The 17,509-nt window shown below is 41.0% G+C and overlaps 1 protein-coding gene across 1 annotated transcript in view; it reads left to right on the forward strand.

Annotated features, from left to right (window-relative positions):
• The window catches only part of hps1 (HPS1 biogenesis of lysosomal organelles complex 3 subunit 1), a 56,884-nt gene that overhangs the window by 32,778 nt on the left and 6,597 nt on the right, over positions 1-17,509 (forward strand). Inside the window, exons 6-12 of the mRNA XM_080739757.1 lie at positions 4,639-4,741; positions 6,957-7,047; positions 8,301-8,365; positions 10,484-10,651; positions 12,059-12,238; positions 14,537-14,613; positions 15,059-15,199. Coding sequence (XP_080595883.1) covers positions 4,639-4,741; positions 6,957-7,047; positions 8,301-8,365; positions 10,484-10,651; positions 12,059-12,238; positions 14,537-14,613; positions 15,059-15,199 — 825 coding nt within the window. The remainder of the gene's footprint in view (positions 1-4,638; positions 4,742-6,956; positions 7,048-8,300; positions 8,366-10,483; positions 10,652-12,058; positions 12,239-14,536; positions 14,614-15,058; positions 15,200-17,509) is intronic.

Here is a 17,509-nt window from a genome sequence, read left to right on the forward strand (position 1 = left end):
ACATAATTTGAACTGGGGACCCCCACCCTGACAAGCCCTGACAATTAGGTATTAATTTGACTCGGTTCCACTGATCTACATGCTCACAACGCCTCGCGTTGCGAGGCGTTGTGAGCATGTAGATCTGCTATTTTCACAATGTTTGCCTCTTGCTTTCTTAATATTTGACAGTTTGGCCAGTCATGTCGAATATTCGACTATTCGAATACTTTGAGGTCGAATAATTCGAATACTAAAAATCACTATTCGTGAATGCCCTAATGTACAGTGTACACCATCACATTTCCAACAACAAAACACATCTGGTAACTTTAGATCAACATAAACAGCTGTCAGGTTTTCTTATGAATTCCTTCTAAATTGTTCCAGTGTGTTTTTAGATACATTTATATTTTTGGGGGGTGGGAGGCATTTATTAATAGAATACAGTAGACTGACAGGAAATGGGGAGAGAGATGGGCAGTGACACGCATCAAAGGTCGCCAGGCCTTAGCATTAGCGGCCTAGGTGCACCGGACTGCTACGCCAGCCTTCCAGTGTTTGTTTTGCCCAGCACAGCACAAACCACTTAAGCCCTCTGTACTTAAACAAACTTAAAAGAATGCTTAGTTGACCTGGGTAGTAGGTAGGCTCTGTACCATATAGGCCTGTCACGATTTACGAAAAAATCGATTTAAATCGATTTTATTGGGGGACGGTGAAAATCGTTTTTTTTAAAAACGAATCGCGATTCGACCACCAGAGGTCGCCCTCGACTTAATCTCCATTCTGTCTTCAACGTGTCAGGCAGACACAGGCAGCGGCAGCTACAGTAGGAAGGCTCACCCACTCACAGCTGCCAGCGTGCCTCCATTGGGCTGCAGAGAAGAGCTCCGCGATTTCGATTGACAAAGAGAGCAGTTAGTTGAGTGCTGTGTCATTACTTTGCTGCTACAGAGCATAGCACTAATCAGTGCTAAGGGCTAACAACAACAATGCTACGTACAGATGCATGTCTCTGCCACTGGTTACAATGTGGAAACAACGTTTCTAGTGAAAACAAGAATTGACACAGTCAATATATAAGACGGGTGGAATGGTAAACAAGAATTGACACATTCAATATATAAGCTGGTGGAATGGTGTGTTAGAAAGTCAGGGACTTTGAACAGTCTATCCACAATGAGACACTAGGTCTTGACTTTGATGAATTATTGATTTTGAAAAGAGGGTAAGAGTTGTTATTATGCCTTAGTTTGTGCCTGGCTTACAATACAGTTGGCTTGATATGTACCACAAAAAAATGCATTCTTTGATACAGTATTGAAAAAAGTGTAAGAGTGTTGTTTAAAAAAAGAACAGGATTTGACATTTAAGAATTGATAAGTTTACACTATCTGTCATGTGCTATTTGCTACTGTATAGAGGATAAGAGAACATCTAAAACATACAGGATTCCTTGTGAACTGAAATGTTATTGTTGTTTTTTGTCATTTGACAGTTCTACTGTATTGAAAAGAGCATAAGAGAAAACAGTATTGTTAAAAGCAAAACAAATACTGGAATTGTAAGAATTGTGGATTTTTTGGGGTAATTTCTCTGGAAATAAATTTGTTGAAAAAATCGTGAAAAAATCGTGAATCGTCAACCTTGAATCGTGATTCGAATCGAATCGTGGGTTTAGTAAATCGTGACAGGCCTAGTACCATAGGCCGTAAATATTACACCCATATATTCTTTACAGATGGTAAATGAGGCCTATTTAGCAAGCGTGTGCATGCCACCATCTTTCTACATCCTGTCCTGAAAATAGAAATGGGAGCAGAAATCTATTGTTTGGTACAGAGCAGGGGGTGATGCTACTGGTTGGGAGCTTGTCAATCAAGCTTGATTTTATCACAGATTTTAAAATACATGGGACCATAATTTAACAAAACGCATATCATGGTGATTGAAAGAAGACTTTGAACTAACGACTGGAAGCATACAGTATTTATGACAATGTTTATTAATAAAATCAAGTGTAAAGTCGGCAAAAACCCATCCACTTTAATGGAGCAAAATAATTTCTGGCACTGGGGAAACAGCGATACTAGCGGCCGTTCATATGAACTTTCTCTTGAAGTCTCTTCCTATATCGCCTCAACTTGCAAGCCGGATACTATGTCCTTGCTCTGTACTGGGTCCACTCTTCTTGGCAACCCCTCTAGCAGTGGTTCTCAAAACTTTTTTAATTAAGAACTCCCATAACTCAGAGTTACAGACCCTTCATGGAACCCTGAGGGTCTGCGACGCAGCCTTTCCGACAATGTTCGACCCTGTTATTAACGATGCCAACTAGAGCTGTAGCTGACTATGCAGCGCTGTGGGTGTCTGGCAATCCGTCGCCAAAAAAAACAAAAAAACATGTCAAAATGTAAGACAAAATATGTTTCACGATGTTCGATATTCCAACAACAAAGACAGCAGATCAAACAATCTTTGTTATGTAAGTCTGGCATGAGAACCGTGTGTGTGTGTGTGTGTGTGTGTGTGTGTGTGTGTGTGTGTGTGTGTGTGTGTGTGTGTGTGTGTGTGTGTGTGTGTGTGTGTGTGTGTGTGTGTGTGTGTGTGTGTGTGTGTGTGTGTGTGTGTGTGTGTGTGTGTGTGTGTGAGAGAGAGAGTGTGAGAGAGAGACTCTTTAGCTCATAAACACACATTTAGCCCCCCTGTGGCTCTGGAGCTGGTCCTGTGTTGTTAAAATCCAGCTGATGGGCGAAACGGTCAAATTCTTACTTTTTTATGAACATACTGTAGCACCAAAAAGGTGAAAAGAAAAAAATTTAATGGCTTTTCTCACATGAGAAAAAAATGATGGACGTACATTTTACATACACAGGATCTATTATTACATTCCTCCTATTGCCGCATCCCACTTCCAAGCCCATTCACGCCCCCTTTACATCGACTTCAACTCATAGGTAGTCGTCTAGGACGTAAGGAATACCGCCCCTAACGCTATCATTCGCCCCCCGTCGCCATGGTGACAGCCCTCCATTGGCTCATTCCCAGCTATGGGACCGGCGGATCCAATTTCAACAGAGGGGGGCGTCGCAATAAGTGGAGTGAAATTTGACACCACTGTGGCAGAGAAATAGCAGAGGCATAACTGAGGCTGTGTCCGAAATCCACCCTATTCACTAATGTAGTGTACTAAAATGGGGCTCCGCCATTTTGAACTAGTGTCCGAATGTATAGTGAGCATTTTTGTACCCTAATATAGTGTACTGAAGTATCCCACAATGCATTTGGATTTGTAGTGAGGATTCGATGGTCACTATTCAAGCGCTATTCAAGCCCTGCCGCCCCACAATGCACTGCGCTACGGCCGCTGTCTCGCGCTTTGAGCACGCACATGCGGTGTGCACGCGCACACGCACACTGCAGGTTCGTCTCTGCGTCTCTGCATGGCAGGAGGCGTAGCCACCTGTTGCTGAGCAAACGCAACAGAACCGCTCGTAGCAGAACCACCGGCTAAAGAAAACAACTGTCCACAGCATTGTCACCAGAGAACAAAATTTGCAAATTCGCATTATTTATTGCTCCAAAAGCCAGCGCTAGAGTGTTTTAACTGTGCGACAGCGATGACGCAACCAGATGGCGACGGGGTAGTGTCCGAAATGCGCTGGTTTGTTCACTACTGTAGTACACTACATCTGGATCCCTCATTTAGGGTTAGGGAGTAGGGAACGTGTTCCGCATTTCGGACACAGCCAGTCACTTCTCTCCAGTGCGTCCGGCGGTCAAATATGTCCGACCGGAAACGTGCGCTGCGGCACAATAGTTCTGCCACAATAGTTCCCCCCCCAAAAAAAATTTTTTTTTAATTTTTTTTATTTATTTATTTTTTTACTTTTTTTTTTTTTTACTTTTTTTTTTTTTTTTTTTACTTTTTTTTTTTTCAAAAAACTTTTTTTTTTTTGAAAAAAAAAGTTTTTTAGTAAAGAAGCGGGCGTGGACTCTAGATGTGAGCGGCCCGAAGGGCCGCGAACCTCTAGTATGTTAATAACCAAAGTGCCATGGACTCTGTGTAATAACATCATAATCCTGTGTTTGTAAAACATAAGTTTACCCCACACTACGCCCATTAGTTAAAATCATCTTAAAGGGCCAGTTCACCTCTGGGACAACCAGATCTTATTTTATTGTTGTTTGGGACAAGATCAACACAATCCTGAGTTATTTTTTGTGTTCAATCTGTGTTTTGAGATATTTTAGTATCATATGATGCAAAATGCATCATCATTCATGCTGAAATACTAAAATATCTCAAAACACAGATTGAACACAAAAAATAACTCAGGATTGTGTTGATCTTGTCCCAAACAACAATAAAATAAGATCTGGTTGTCCCAGAGGTGAAGTGGCCCTTTAAAATGAATGGACTTGAAATGTTATTTCGGTTGAGGATCTGTGTTTTACAAAACCTAGTGTTGTTAGGGCTGTCACGATTATGACTCGTTATTGAGCTGAATTATTGTTATATAGTCCTGGAAATTGGGTCAATATTCTGGAAAAGTTTTGGAAATGAATTGGTAAAAATGTGTGGGAACCCTGTATAGTGAAGTAAGTGAACCATCTCTTTGCTTCTCTTCCCTCTCATGCATACACACTGTCCAGTCGTAATGCCAGCACGCTCTCCACCTCTGACCTGCTGGCGCTCATCATCATGGTACAGAATATGTATCCCAGCAATATGGACCTGGACGACTCTGGCACCGAGGTAGGTCACTACCAAGCAGTGGTGGGGAAAGTATTTTTACTTTAGTCAAATGCAATGCTCAGGGTTCCCACAGTCATGAAGTTCCGGGAAATATTTTGAAATTAGAAAAATATTTTTCCAGTACTGGAAAAGTTTTGGAATTTATCAAGGGTCCTGGAAGGTCCCGGAAAAATATCTATGCATTGTCTTTGGTTATTGATTTTGTTAATACCTCTGAAATGACAAATTAAAGGAGCTATAGTCAACTTTTTCATTGTAGGGCCGACACTTTGTTTACATCCTAGTCTATAGACTAGAATGTAAACAAAGTGTCGGTTTGACAATGGCCAAAATGATTATTTTATCATTATTTTATGCTTTTTGTGGTCATTTTTGAATAGAAACACATATATGAAGCTTTTTTTTTTATAAAATATTTTCGAAACATTATTTTTATTTTAGCATCCGTTTTTCAAGAAAAAGTTGACTATAGCTCCTTTAAACATGGGCCAAATTGTCAAATATATAGAGGCAGAACCTTGTTATACAAAATTCCTCAACTCTTAGTGTTCGTCAGGGTGATGAATATTTCGGGGGTCGCGGCCTGAAAAGGTTGAGAACCACTGGCATACACTACCTGTCTTTAGGCATTGTGCATAGGAGTAAGCGACTCGTTATTGAGCTGAATTATTGTTATATAGTCCTGGAAATCAGGTTAAATATTCTGGAAAAGTTTTGGAAATTAATTTGTTAAAGCTTTGTGGGAACCCTGAATGCAGAAACACTCAAAAGTCTGGAATAAAAAATGTACTTGAATAAAAGTACCGATGTATTGGCATTACAATGTAATTAAAATACCAAAAGTAGAAAGTAGTCCTTATGCAGAATGTCCCATTTCACAAGTTTTCAAATGTGTAAAAAGTATTTTGAAAGTAAAAGATCTACGAGCGGGGCACGGTGATGCAGTGGTTAGCACTTCGCCTCACAGCCAGAAGGTCCTGGGTTTGATTCCCGCCGGGGGAAGCTGTGGGCGCTGGGGGCGTGTTCCTCCACCCGCGTCATCAGCACCCACACCCTAGGTGGGGTTGGCGATAGGGCCTTTCTGTGGTGAGTTTGCATGTTCTCCCCGTGTCTCCTTGGGCATAGGCCCTCACACAAAAACATGCAGTAGTCCTGGTTTCTATACTACCTCCCCCTAGCCAGCCGGGTGCTCCCCAATGTCCCCTGGCGCGGCAGGGGGAGAGCGGAAACCAGGACTACAGGTTAGGTAGTCACCGGGTGAGAAAAATGGGTTACAAAAACCGTGGGATAAAAAACATTAAAAAAAAAAGATCTACGATCTCACAATGCATCACGTCGCGACACATTGTGAGCTTGTAGATTAGGCTATTTTCAAATGGCCAACATGTATATAGGGCCGAACAAAGTAATCGGTACGTTTTAACGTCATTGTAGTGGAGTAAAAGTATAATATTTGCCTCTGAGATGTAGTGGAGTAGAACTTAGAAGTAAGTACAGTACTTATTAGTAAATTACTTTACACAGCTGCTACCAATTCACTGATTGATGCGTTATATTATATACGATGTGCAGTACATATGAATAAGTCATGGTGTGTGCGTGTTAGGGCATTCACGAATAGTGATTTTTAGTATTCTAATTATTCGACCTCAAAGTATTCGAATAGTCGAATATTCGACAGGACTGGCCAAACTGTCAAATATTAAGTAAGCAAGAGGCGAACATTGTGAAAATAGCCGATCTACATGCTCACAACGCCTCGCGTTGCGAGGCGTTGTGAGCATGTAGAACTGCTATTTTCACAATGTTTATCTGCGGAACCGAGTCACATTAAATGTAATACCTACAATTCCAAGTGCTTGTCAGGGTGGGGGTCCCCAGTTCAAATATGTTTATTTTGGGGATCACGGCCTAAAAAGGTTTGGGAACCCCTGGTATAGAGCATTAACAAATTCCAGGGGCATTGACAACTCATTCTTATGACTTCCTATCTAGCCAAGCTTTATAAACCATGAAGAAATATATATATTTTTTTAAAGAGAAAAAAAAAAAAAAAAAAAGCGAATATTCGACTTTGGTGAACAATGTCAAATAGTGACTTTGATATTCGAATATTTGGTGAATGCCCTAGTGCATGTGTGTGTGTGTGTTTGTGCGCGAGCGTGTGTGTGTTTGTGTTTTTGCGCGTGCGTGCGTGTTTGTGTGTGTTGTATAGGATGTGGAGAGCACCTCTGGTTCAGGTCCAGATATCTTCTACACCCCAGAGCCCTCCCCCACTGGTGGTTCCCTCCCATCAAATAGTTCAGGTAGTTTTTAAATGGTGGCGTGTTTGCTTGTTTGTTTGTTGTGTGTCAGAAACAGAATCCACATCGACTTTATTGGCACAGGTTTACAGGTGTAACAACAGTGGGGGGAATAATAATTGTGCAAGCTCCATTGTTTATGGTTATTCCCACAAAAAGAGGAAGGGGAAAAAGAAGAAGGGGAGGGGGCAAGGGAACCTACTGTACATGACCTGCTATGGACGTTAGTCAAAGGAAATCTGCGTAGTGGACGTGGGATTGATGTACAGCAGGGTTCCCCAATTAGTTTTCCCCAAGGGCCGAATTATGTCTAGGGTACCAGTCCAAGCCGAGGGCCAGAACATTGCAGGGGGCGACGGTGGCGTTCCGGCTACTCCAGCGACAGTTCAGATATATCGTCGTTGTCGGGTGAAAATCTTGTACGTCCAAAACCGTTCGTTTTGCATTTATCATTTTAAAAATGATTTAAACTAGTGAAAATAGCCGATCTACAAGCACACAACGTTGTGTGCTTGTAGATCTGCTGTTTTCACTACTTTTGTGCGACGGCCTTGTATGATGAAGCAGGGCTTTACTTTGCGAAAGAACATACAAATTTGGAGATACAAGGTTTCCACCCGACAACGACGATATACTAGTGTTGTTGCTGCTTTTATACCACCATTATTACTGGGGTTGGTGGGGGCCAGACAGTAGCCCGGGCCGCCTATTGGGGAACCCTGATGTACAGTGCGTCAGCACATGTCGTGTCAGAAACTGTTACTTTCCAGTTACTGGAAGAACCTGTGTTCCAATGGAATGTCGTGAAGCTCTCGTTAATATTATTCATAGGTTCGCTATCCATAAAACTCACTGACAGACATGACCACTTTCACTTGTCATGCTTTCAAAATGTTTTGTATCTAGTGAACATTTCAGATCTACAAGCTCACATCGCACGGAGACGCACTGTTTTTGTGCAAAAGCTCTTGTGCGGCAAACTAGGGCATTCATTTAGGAAAGAATCACACACAGTGTGAAGTGAGCGGTTTTATAGTCTTTTACGAGTTAATTTTATCATGCGTCCCGCAAAGTTTGGCCAATGCCAAGCTCTGTGTGACGGACATACAGACATACGGACGGACGGACGGACGGACGGACATACAACTAGTGCCAGATGTAGGAGCGGTTAGCTCCGCCTAAACATGAAAAGGTTTTCTGCCCGACTGCAACGATATGCAGGTTTTATTGACTTGCTTTTCTCTCTGTGTCCTCAGACAGGCCAGAGAGGGAGGAGATGGGGGGCACTCCTCTGTTTGAGTTTGTGGATCCAGACATACAGGTATGGTGTTATTCAAAGCCTGTGGCAGTGGTGGAAAAAGTACTCACATGTTTTACTTAAAGCTATACTATGGAAGTTGCTCAACTACTGGTCAGTAGCGGTATTGCTTTTTTCGGCCGTTTTTCGCCCAGAGTCGCCGCGGACCACCAGAACGGCGCCGCGCGACCACCGCGACCGCCTCCCCGATACGAATCCGTAGAGCCGTCTCCCGTCATTTTTAGACCAGGATTGTGGGAGATTCCTTCACCAGTGTAAACACTGTTGCTGACGGAAGCCACTTCCTGAAGAGACGGCAAGACGCGCTGTGATTGGCCGGTAGTGTATGATCGGCGCTGTGATTGGCCAACGTATAAGCCTATACAGCGTATATGGATGATGCAGATGACGTAATTTTGCCGGGAAATCCGTTCCCCGGCCAGGATCATAGAAAACATATTTACAGAAGGCTTTAGGGGCTGAAATTAATGGAGTTGGCGGAGTTGGGGTTCTAAAACTTTAGCGATTTAATAGTTAGGACAATTTTAAGATTAGTTTTGTTGGAAAAGTTACATAGTATGGCTTTAAGTAAAAGTATCAATACTGCAAAGTCCGGAATTCAAAATGTACTTGAGTAATGTAGTGGAGTTGTACTGAAAATTGGAAATATTCCAGTAAAGTAAAAAAAAGAAAAGAAAAAAAAAACACCTCACAGTTGTACTTAAGTACAGTACTTGAGTAAATGTACTTAGTTACTTTACACCACTGACCTTTATTCATGAAGCACATTTAAGAACAACCAAGGGCCGACCAAAGTGATGTACTTGAAAAGTGTATACACAAGACATCAAGGTTAAAACACACACAGAAAAGCAATCAAATTCCAATAACAAAAAAACAAACAAAAAAAAAAACATAACAGGAAGACAAATAGCTGAGGGACAAAAATGTGGGAGTGCATGAAAAAAATGTCTAACCATTTCTCCAAGGCAGGAGGTTCTTTGATCTAAAATATATAAGCAAACAATAGACTAATCTTTAATGAAGACCAAACAACTGATGACATCATTCTAGGGCCAATGATGAAAACTATTGATCATCTTCTCAGCGATTATTCCGTCGGTTACTTTTTCGATTAATCACATGATTTCAAGAAGTGTGTGTTATGTTGGTATAGTCTTTTTTTTTTCTTTTTTTATGGCAATAAAGACAAAAATCTATTTTTTTGACCAGATCAATTTGTTTGATCACTTATGCCCTATTTTTTGTCACACACACACAAATAAAATAGCTAATCTACGAGCTCAAAATGCGTCACATTGTGATGCATTGAGCGTCTACGGTATGTAAGTCTACTTTCATCGCAATTTTTTTAAATGAATAAAATGTAATTACCCCAACATCTTTTTTTCCCCCTCTATTATTACTAGTAAGACGCCTCAGGGCGACAAGGGACCTTGCCATGTCTTGGCCGTCTGTCCAGTGATGTATATCGGACCAGTTACCCATATATGGAGATCCATGTACTGTATATGGAGATATGCTGTGAGACCCCAAACATGCTTACTCAGTTATTCGTTATGTGAAAATCCTATGACGCCTATCACATCTGACATCATACATACAATACCTTTTATGCCATACATGGAGATCCCTGTAGAACCAGCAACACAGATATGGGCTGTCCTCCTCCATATATGGGCATTCCCATATGAAGTCCTATTAGATATGGGCTTAATATTGATGACATCAGGGATTCTCCATATATGGGCATAAAAGGGATTCTGTTAGAGTCGTTCCCATGACATCACAACATACAATCCATTTTATGCCCATACATGGAGATCCCTGTCTGAAACAGCCACACCACTGTGATGTCACCTGTTTATGCCCATATATGGAGATCCCTGAGTATCTGACATCACTGTGATGTCACAGTGATGTGTCAGGGGAACCACAGTGTCAGGCGTTATAGACAGAGATAGGGACAAGCTGTGACCGTTCACATATTAAACTTATTTAATAATAATTATTATATATATATATTTATATAATATATACAAATATATATATATTTAATGATTAATTAAATGGATTAGTGGGATAAACTGTTGGCCCTCTATATAATTATTTCTCTTTAAGATGGCAGAGGACACCTTGCAGAGTCTGGATGTCCCGCCCCATGACCCTTTGACCCCGTGCAGAGTCTTCCTGGAGGTGTCACTCAAAGAGGGCCTCTATCCCATGATGCCTCACTCCATGTACTGCCTGCCACTGTGGCCGGGGATCACGCTAGTGCTGCTCACAAAGGTTTGTGGGTAATACTGTACAGCAGGGGTCTTCAACGTTTTCAGCTGCTCTTTTTTTACCGATCCACACCCAACCTATTTGCCGAAAATAGCCGATCTCACAAGCTCTCAACGCCTCGCGCTGCGAGGCGTTGAGAGCTTGTGGATCTGCTATTTTAGGCCAAAGTTCTCCTCAGAATAGGGATGTGAGGGTTCAAGTTGTTAATGTAAAAGGATTATCCTATCACACAAAGATTTGGTGGCCCCCCTGTAGTAACTCTGAGGACCCCGAGGGGTCCCGGACCCCCTGTTGAAGACCCCTGCTGTACAACCCAAGCTCATGCTCGCTCACTTATACCATTTGTTTTATTTGTCTTTAAGCGCTTTGCAGACAGGCGCGATTTTTCGCCCGAAAAAAAAAACTGACAATTTCTTTTTTTTTAAAGAAACCAATGATTCTCTATGAGTATGACCGCATCATGCACATCTGCTCCGAATTTGCCGTGCGGCCAGTGGCTGCGGCAGTGTGCTTTTTTACCAGATCGAACCCAGTTCGATTCGTGCGTCTTTTCGCTTGCGGTAAAAACTCATTGACTCCTTCTATGACTCCTTTTCGGACCCGCAGTGAGGATTCTGCACTACATTGCACACCAAATCCAATGCGTTTCAATCATGAAGCAAATGGAGAAAAAAAAAACGCGGTATATTCTCAATATTAGGGGGAAAGGTATAGTGCTACCAGGATATTTCTGTGAGCTGGGGTAGTTATCGGTCGAGTGCGCCAGATCATTATCTTCTCTTCAAACTAGAATATATGGGGCTTCTACAGAACTGAAGCAGGCAGATCCCAGACCGGAAATAATCGTTTTGAGTTTGGTGAATTAACATTACATAGATTTTTTGTCAATTAAAATACATTTGCGCCGAGTGCAAGCTCTTATGGCGAGCTGGTGCCCACACAGAGTCCGAGTTGGCAAGCCATGATGGTGGACATTGCAGGTTATCGCAATCGTTTTGAAATCTCACATGTGAAACAAACCGAGTGCACCCCCCCCCCCCCCCCCCCCCCCCCCCAATCATATGCGAGAATTTGAGTGAAGCAAAACAGGGATCCCTTGGTCAGCTCACTTGTATGTCAGCACAGCAGGGTAGCCAAACCGCCAGGGCCATAGATCTACTACGGTATCTGCCTCTGCTCAAACTCCAGGCCTCTTGTCTTTCAAATGTATTTCCCTTGTTTCATTTCATAACCAGTAGAGGGCACGCTTTAGTCATAGTAGTATTGGATTGAGTCTGTGTGTTGACATAAAACAGAGCTTTCTGGATTCTTTTAGGTATTAACGTTTCATGAAAAACGCTCGATATCTTTGCTCGGTTCCATTCAACGTTGACCTTTCGCTGTCTTCTGTTTTTTTTTTCTTTTCTTCAGATTCCCAACAGTGCAGTGGCCATGTCCGTTTATATGTTCCTGGAAGTGTTTGCTAAGCTGGAGAAGCGTTTAAACGAAGGCCAGGCCGGTGCTGCTGCCTCCAAGGGTCAGCCTGCTGTTCATGAGCTACGTAATAAACTGGATAAGTTCATCAAAGCCCTGGTCCCCAGCGATATACAGGTGCGCTTGTGCGTCAGTGCGTGCTTTTGATGTGTGGTGTGACTTTTGATGGCCAAGTGTATTGTAAGTATTGTAGGATTCGAGAAACATTTTCCTGGTTGTCAGTTTAGTTTTAGATTTTTGTTAATAAAAAAAAGAAGTAATATTTAAAATAAATGTATACATACTTGCCATTGAATTAGGAAAAAATCTGGTTACGATAAAAATACATTGGTATGTTAAAAAATGTTCTGATTTACCATACATAATCACAGCTCAAGGAGTGCCTATCCTACATATTCATGGTGTTGCAGATTAAGATTATATTTAGTTGTGTTCTGGTGTTGTGCACTGAAAATAACCGATCTACAAGCGCACAATATGGGAGCTTTTAGATCAGCTATTTGACATGCATTAAAGTACCTGTGGTTAAGTCCTGTTAACTCCTTTTTTTTAGCTGATTCACTCACTGATTCATAATCATCGATCTATAAATGTATGACATCTCTGCATGTACTGTCCGTCTGTCTGTCTCTGAACGCCGCTTTTCTCGAGGACTGTCCGACCGAAGCTTGGCTACAATGTCGTGCCTACATCCTGGCACAAACAGCTCAAAGTTTGTTGTCCGGTAGACAACCGTTTGTTGTACGCCAGGGTCCCTTTGGCCACGCTTTGCAGGACGTGCTGTGATTGGCTAGGAGGACACTTGATGAAATTAACTCATAAATAGCATACTAGGTGTGATTTTTACTAATACTTGTTGAATAACTACTTCAAAGGTAGAGTATTTGATATTTTTGGGTGAGAACACAAAGTGTTTATTAAAAGGTTAAAACACTATATTCTGATAGTAATTGTTGCTATAGAGTGTTTGTTTAGTAACGGAAAATTACATGTTCAGGAACTGTAGGTGTAAAATTTACAGCCAACCCATTTAACAGCTTAAAATTCATAGTGTTCCAGTTCCAATTATGTCTGCTAATTTCTTTCTGTCATCACTTCAAATTTCACTTGTATCCTGTGCGAGTTTTCTCGCCTGATTGGATAAAATTGGTATCCCAACCTGAAAATGTGTTTTCTGTTTACCAAAGAGCTGGAGAGACAGGGAGACTCCTGTTACTACATCCTATAGCAATGAATACAATCAGAATACAGAGCTGTTTAACACTTATTTCAACAAAACAACTCAACTGTGAATACTTCTGACCTGTTATCTACCTCGTATAGCCTGCTATACATGAACTACGTAACACGCTGGATAAGTTCATCAATGCCCTGGCCCCCAGCCATATACAGGTGTGTGATTGTGTGTGCACGTGTCGCACGGGTTTCAGCATCTACAGTAACAGGTGGTTGTGCATGTGTGGTTGTGTGCATGTGCATGTGCACATGTGATGCCAAGCAGCGACAGTTAACCGTTTAAGATCTGAGGCCGATTCTACAAATGCCTTCTAAAGCAGTAGTTCTCACACTTTCAAGATTATTTAAAAAAATAGCAGATATATAAGCTCACTGCGCGGCACAAAGTAACATGCTGTGAGCTTGTAGATCTGCTACTAAGAGCCAAAAGCTAAAAATCGACATTGACACAGATGCTTTAATTTGTTAAAATAGAATTGCATCAAAAGGCACTTTAATTTTCATCATCGTCATGAAATCATTTGGGGAAATATAGTTTTTCTTGCAAGTTTGACTTATGCAAGTTTTAATTGAGGAAACACTCGGCATGGTCATGTACTAATGGAAACTGTAAATAGTTTGACGATTAATAATAATGTCCATAACAATGGACCTACAAGGACTATACTGTAGTTAACTAAAACTAACAAAATAAAGAAAACTACATAGATATAAAAAGCATTTTATTTAACTGCAATACTTAACTAAACAATAACTAACGGATAGCGGAAACTGTATTGTGTGTTTGCAAAACTAACTAAAACAAACTCTAATCATGAAAAAAACTGTCCATGGTTTTTGTTTCTTTTATAAATGTATTTTATACATAAGCCTAGTTGGGGTGGATATGAAATCTACGTTATATGTTTTAGTTGTGACAGTTTTAACTGTGAATACTTAAATGCTATAATGTTTTGTTGGGGTTTTATTACACAATATGTTTTCTGAACTTGGTACCAGATATAAAAAGATATAACTAATTGAAAAAGTGAACTAAGCCTTTAAAACAAACGACTAAACTATTAAACCTATTTTAAAACTGAATGAATTTAAAACAAATTAATTCAAGCTAAACTGAAATTTAAAACAAAAAAAATCTAAAGAAAAGCTAATGTGTTTTATTTTCTCTCTTCCTTGTAGTCTGCTCAGCTCCAGAATGCATGGACTGAGTTCAAGAACCGTGCCTTTGCCAGAGGAGGACCAGGCTTTAACAGAGAGTAAGTCTAACACTGCCCTCTTCTGGCCACAATGGTTCATAATATCCCTACATTTTGCAAGACACATGGAAATATACAGTAACATTGGGGAAATATACAGTAACATTGGGGAAATATGAGAGAGAGAGAGAGAGAGAGAGAGAGAGAGAGAGAGAGAGAGAGAGAGAGAGAGAGAGAGAGAGAGAGAGAGAGAGAGAGAGAGAGAGAGAGAGAGAGAACGAGCACATTTAGTTACTTTGTAGATTTGTATTATTAGAAAACATACATTAAACGGAGAATCTACATGTGTCACGTTATGAGCTTGTAGATCTGCTATTTTTAAAAGATTTCTTCTGTGAGCGAACAGGGACATAATGTTAAGACTCATGTGGAGTGTTAAGTAAAACATTTGGGGGTGCTTTTTCCACCGTGTGTGTGTGTGCGTGCGTGCGTGTGTGTGTGTTAGGTTGATTCCGTGGTGTGTGAACATGAAGACCCAGCTGTGTGGGGTGTACAGACAGTGCTTTCTGACTGAGAACCATGCAGGGACGGACAGCATGCAGCGCCTGTCCCCCGGCCTGCAGGAGAAGGCTCAGGCCATGGTGCAGTGAGTATCAGTCCCTCCTTCTGTCACCCCACTGATTTTAAAGGTCTCATGACATGCTGTTTTTACAAAACATAAAAGTCTTTATCTTGGTCCTTCAAACGAGTATTACAAGGTTTTAACAAGAAAAGTCCACTCCAGGGAGCCATGTCAGTTTTTTTTTCTATCTGTGTTCTAAGTTGCAATAAAAAAACTAAAAACTATTGCCTGCGGGTGTCGCTGTTGAAGGATTTTGCCTGTCAATTATTGCCTCTGCTCCGCCTCCCCAGGGGTAGAAAGAGTGGGGCTGGGAGGAGAGGGGGCAGGATTAATATTAAAAGCCAATCATTTCACTATTCTGAACCTAATTGTTCAGAAAACCTCAGACCACAGAAAATCCACTGAATGTTAAAGTTCTGTTTTTTGGGGTGTAATTGAGGTCAGAAAACCTAAACAAATTAAATAATAACAAAATAATAATAATAATAATGTCATGAGACCTTTAACCAATTCAACCCCGATTCTAGGGCATTTTAAAAGACAAGACTCTACTTTGGAAAATGATGCACGCTGCCCCATTGGCAAATCTGTGTCCTGTGTGGCATTACAGCAGGACACAATAACAACCTAATAATGCATACTTCTATTACTATATACCACCAGAATGGCGGTGGAGATGAGCCATCAGCTTTTTATTTTCCAAAATAAGTTTCTAGGTGATGTTCATGAAATTAGAAATGCAATTTTTACGATTTCCACACTACTTAATTGTGCTTAGGTTAAGCCAGTAGAGAAGCAATTATTAACTCCCAACATATGGAGAAATATCACCTTGCGTGTCGTACAGTCAGAACAGACAAGCGTATTTTCATTTTGACAAACGGATGCGCAAGACGGACGGCGCCAAGTATTCTTAAACTCTTTTTAGTATTGTTGTATTATAGCCAGAAGGTGCATAGCCTACATAACACACTAGCTCTAGGCCTATATATTTGATAGCAACGGGATACAGCCAGCCATTTGAGACGGTCGGGGCCCGGTTTGGATTACTGCAGCTCTCCGGGGGCGTGGTTATCCGAGATTCTCGGTGCGTTGAAGAATCACTCTGCAGGGTCCTACTGCCCAAGGACATTTTGGGACGCAACGACAAATTGTCAGAAACGGTATTTATTGACTGTAAACCACACTGTGAGTGTAGGGGGCAGTCAGTTGGGAAATAGAACATAGTGTTTACTAGTGTTTAGCGAAGTTGTCAAAGAACACATTGGAAACACGTGGAATGGTTATTGTGAAAAACATACCAGTGACAGATTATATATAAAAAATAACTTGTTTAATTGAAAAAGTGACACAGTATGATTTTAATTTAAAGCAAGCAGAAGGAAATCCTGACTGACTCTGTTGACGAGGGTTTTTTATCCCTGGAAGCGGGAAAAGAAAAATATTTAGATGGTTAGTTAAGTTTATTTCTGTCCTTTTTAGACAAACAGTACAGTACAGTAAACTTAAAAAATGGTCCGAAAAGGGTAAGCTGAAGCTAAAGCTTATTTTACCTACCCCATTTAAATACAAAATCAAATATCAAAACAGATCAATGAACATGGTTCCGTAACACAACTGAAAAACGATTAACAATATTGCTAAATCAAGTAAGAATAGAACAAACAAAAAAACAGAGACAAGCAAATGAAGAAGAAAAAAAACATCAAAAAGGAAATTAAACTTTTTATCCATTTTCCATTTGCGCAGCATCACGTAGCAATGTAGAAGTATTACCACAAAACTACACCAAACTACACTACACTTCACCATTAGGTAGATGTAAAAATGTAAAGGTCGTGGACGGTTTGTTGAACGAACGTACCCAAGGTGCAATGCGTTGTGGGTAGCCGTAGGTTTCTCCAGCGTTCTCCCACAGCCAATAAGATCTCTCTGTTTGTCCCCCTTCGGACGGGTCCCTCCGGCGGCCTCTACCAATCATCTCTATCCTCCGTACATCTGGCTAGCTCGCCAACTACTTTAGGCTCACAACAAGGCTCACAACGCATCACATGGCGATGCGTTGTGAGCTTGTAGATCTGCTATTTTCAAACATTTTGTACTTTTACATTTTGCATTTTGATGCCAACACTTTCGTACTTTTACTCAAGTAAATTTTGAATTCCGTACTTTTACTTGTAACGGGTTATTTCTATATTGCAGTATTGATACTTTTACTTAAGTAAATGTGAGTACTTTTCCCACCACTGTTTAGGCCCCCTGCGTCTTTCTTACATGCAGACGTCACGTGTCATCGTGTGGTGTGGGTGATGGCTGATTTAAACGGTCACACCT

Source organism: Nannobrachium achirus, assembly GCF_963921795.1.
Source record: "Nannobrachium achirus genome assembly, chromosome: 13".
In the NCBI taxonomy this organism is placed as follows: domain Eukaryota; kingdom Metazoa; phylum Chordata; class Actinopteri; order Myctophiformes; family Myctophidae; genus Nannobrachium; species Nannobrachium achirus.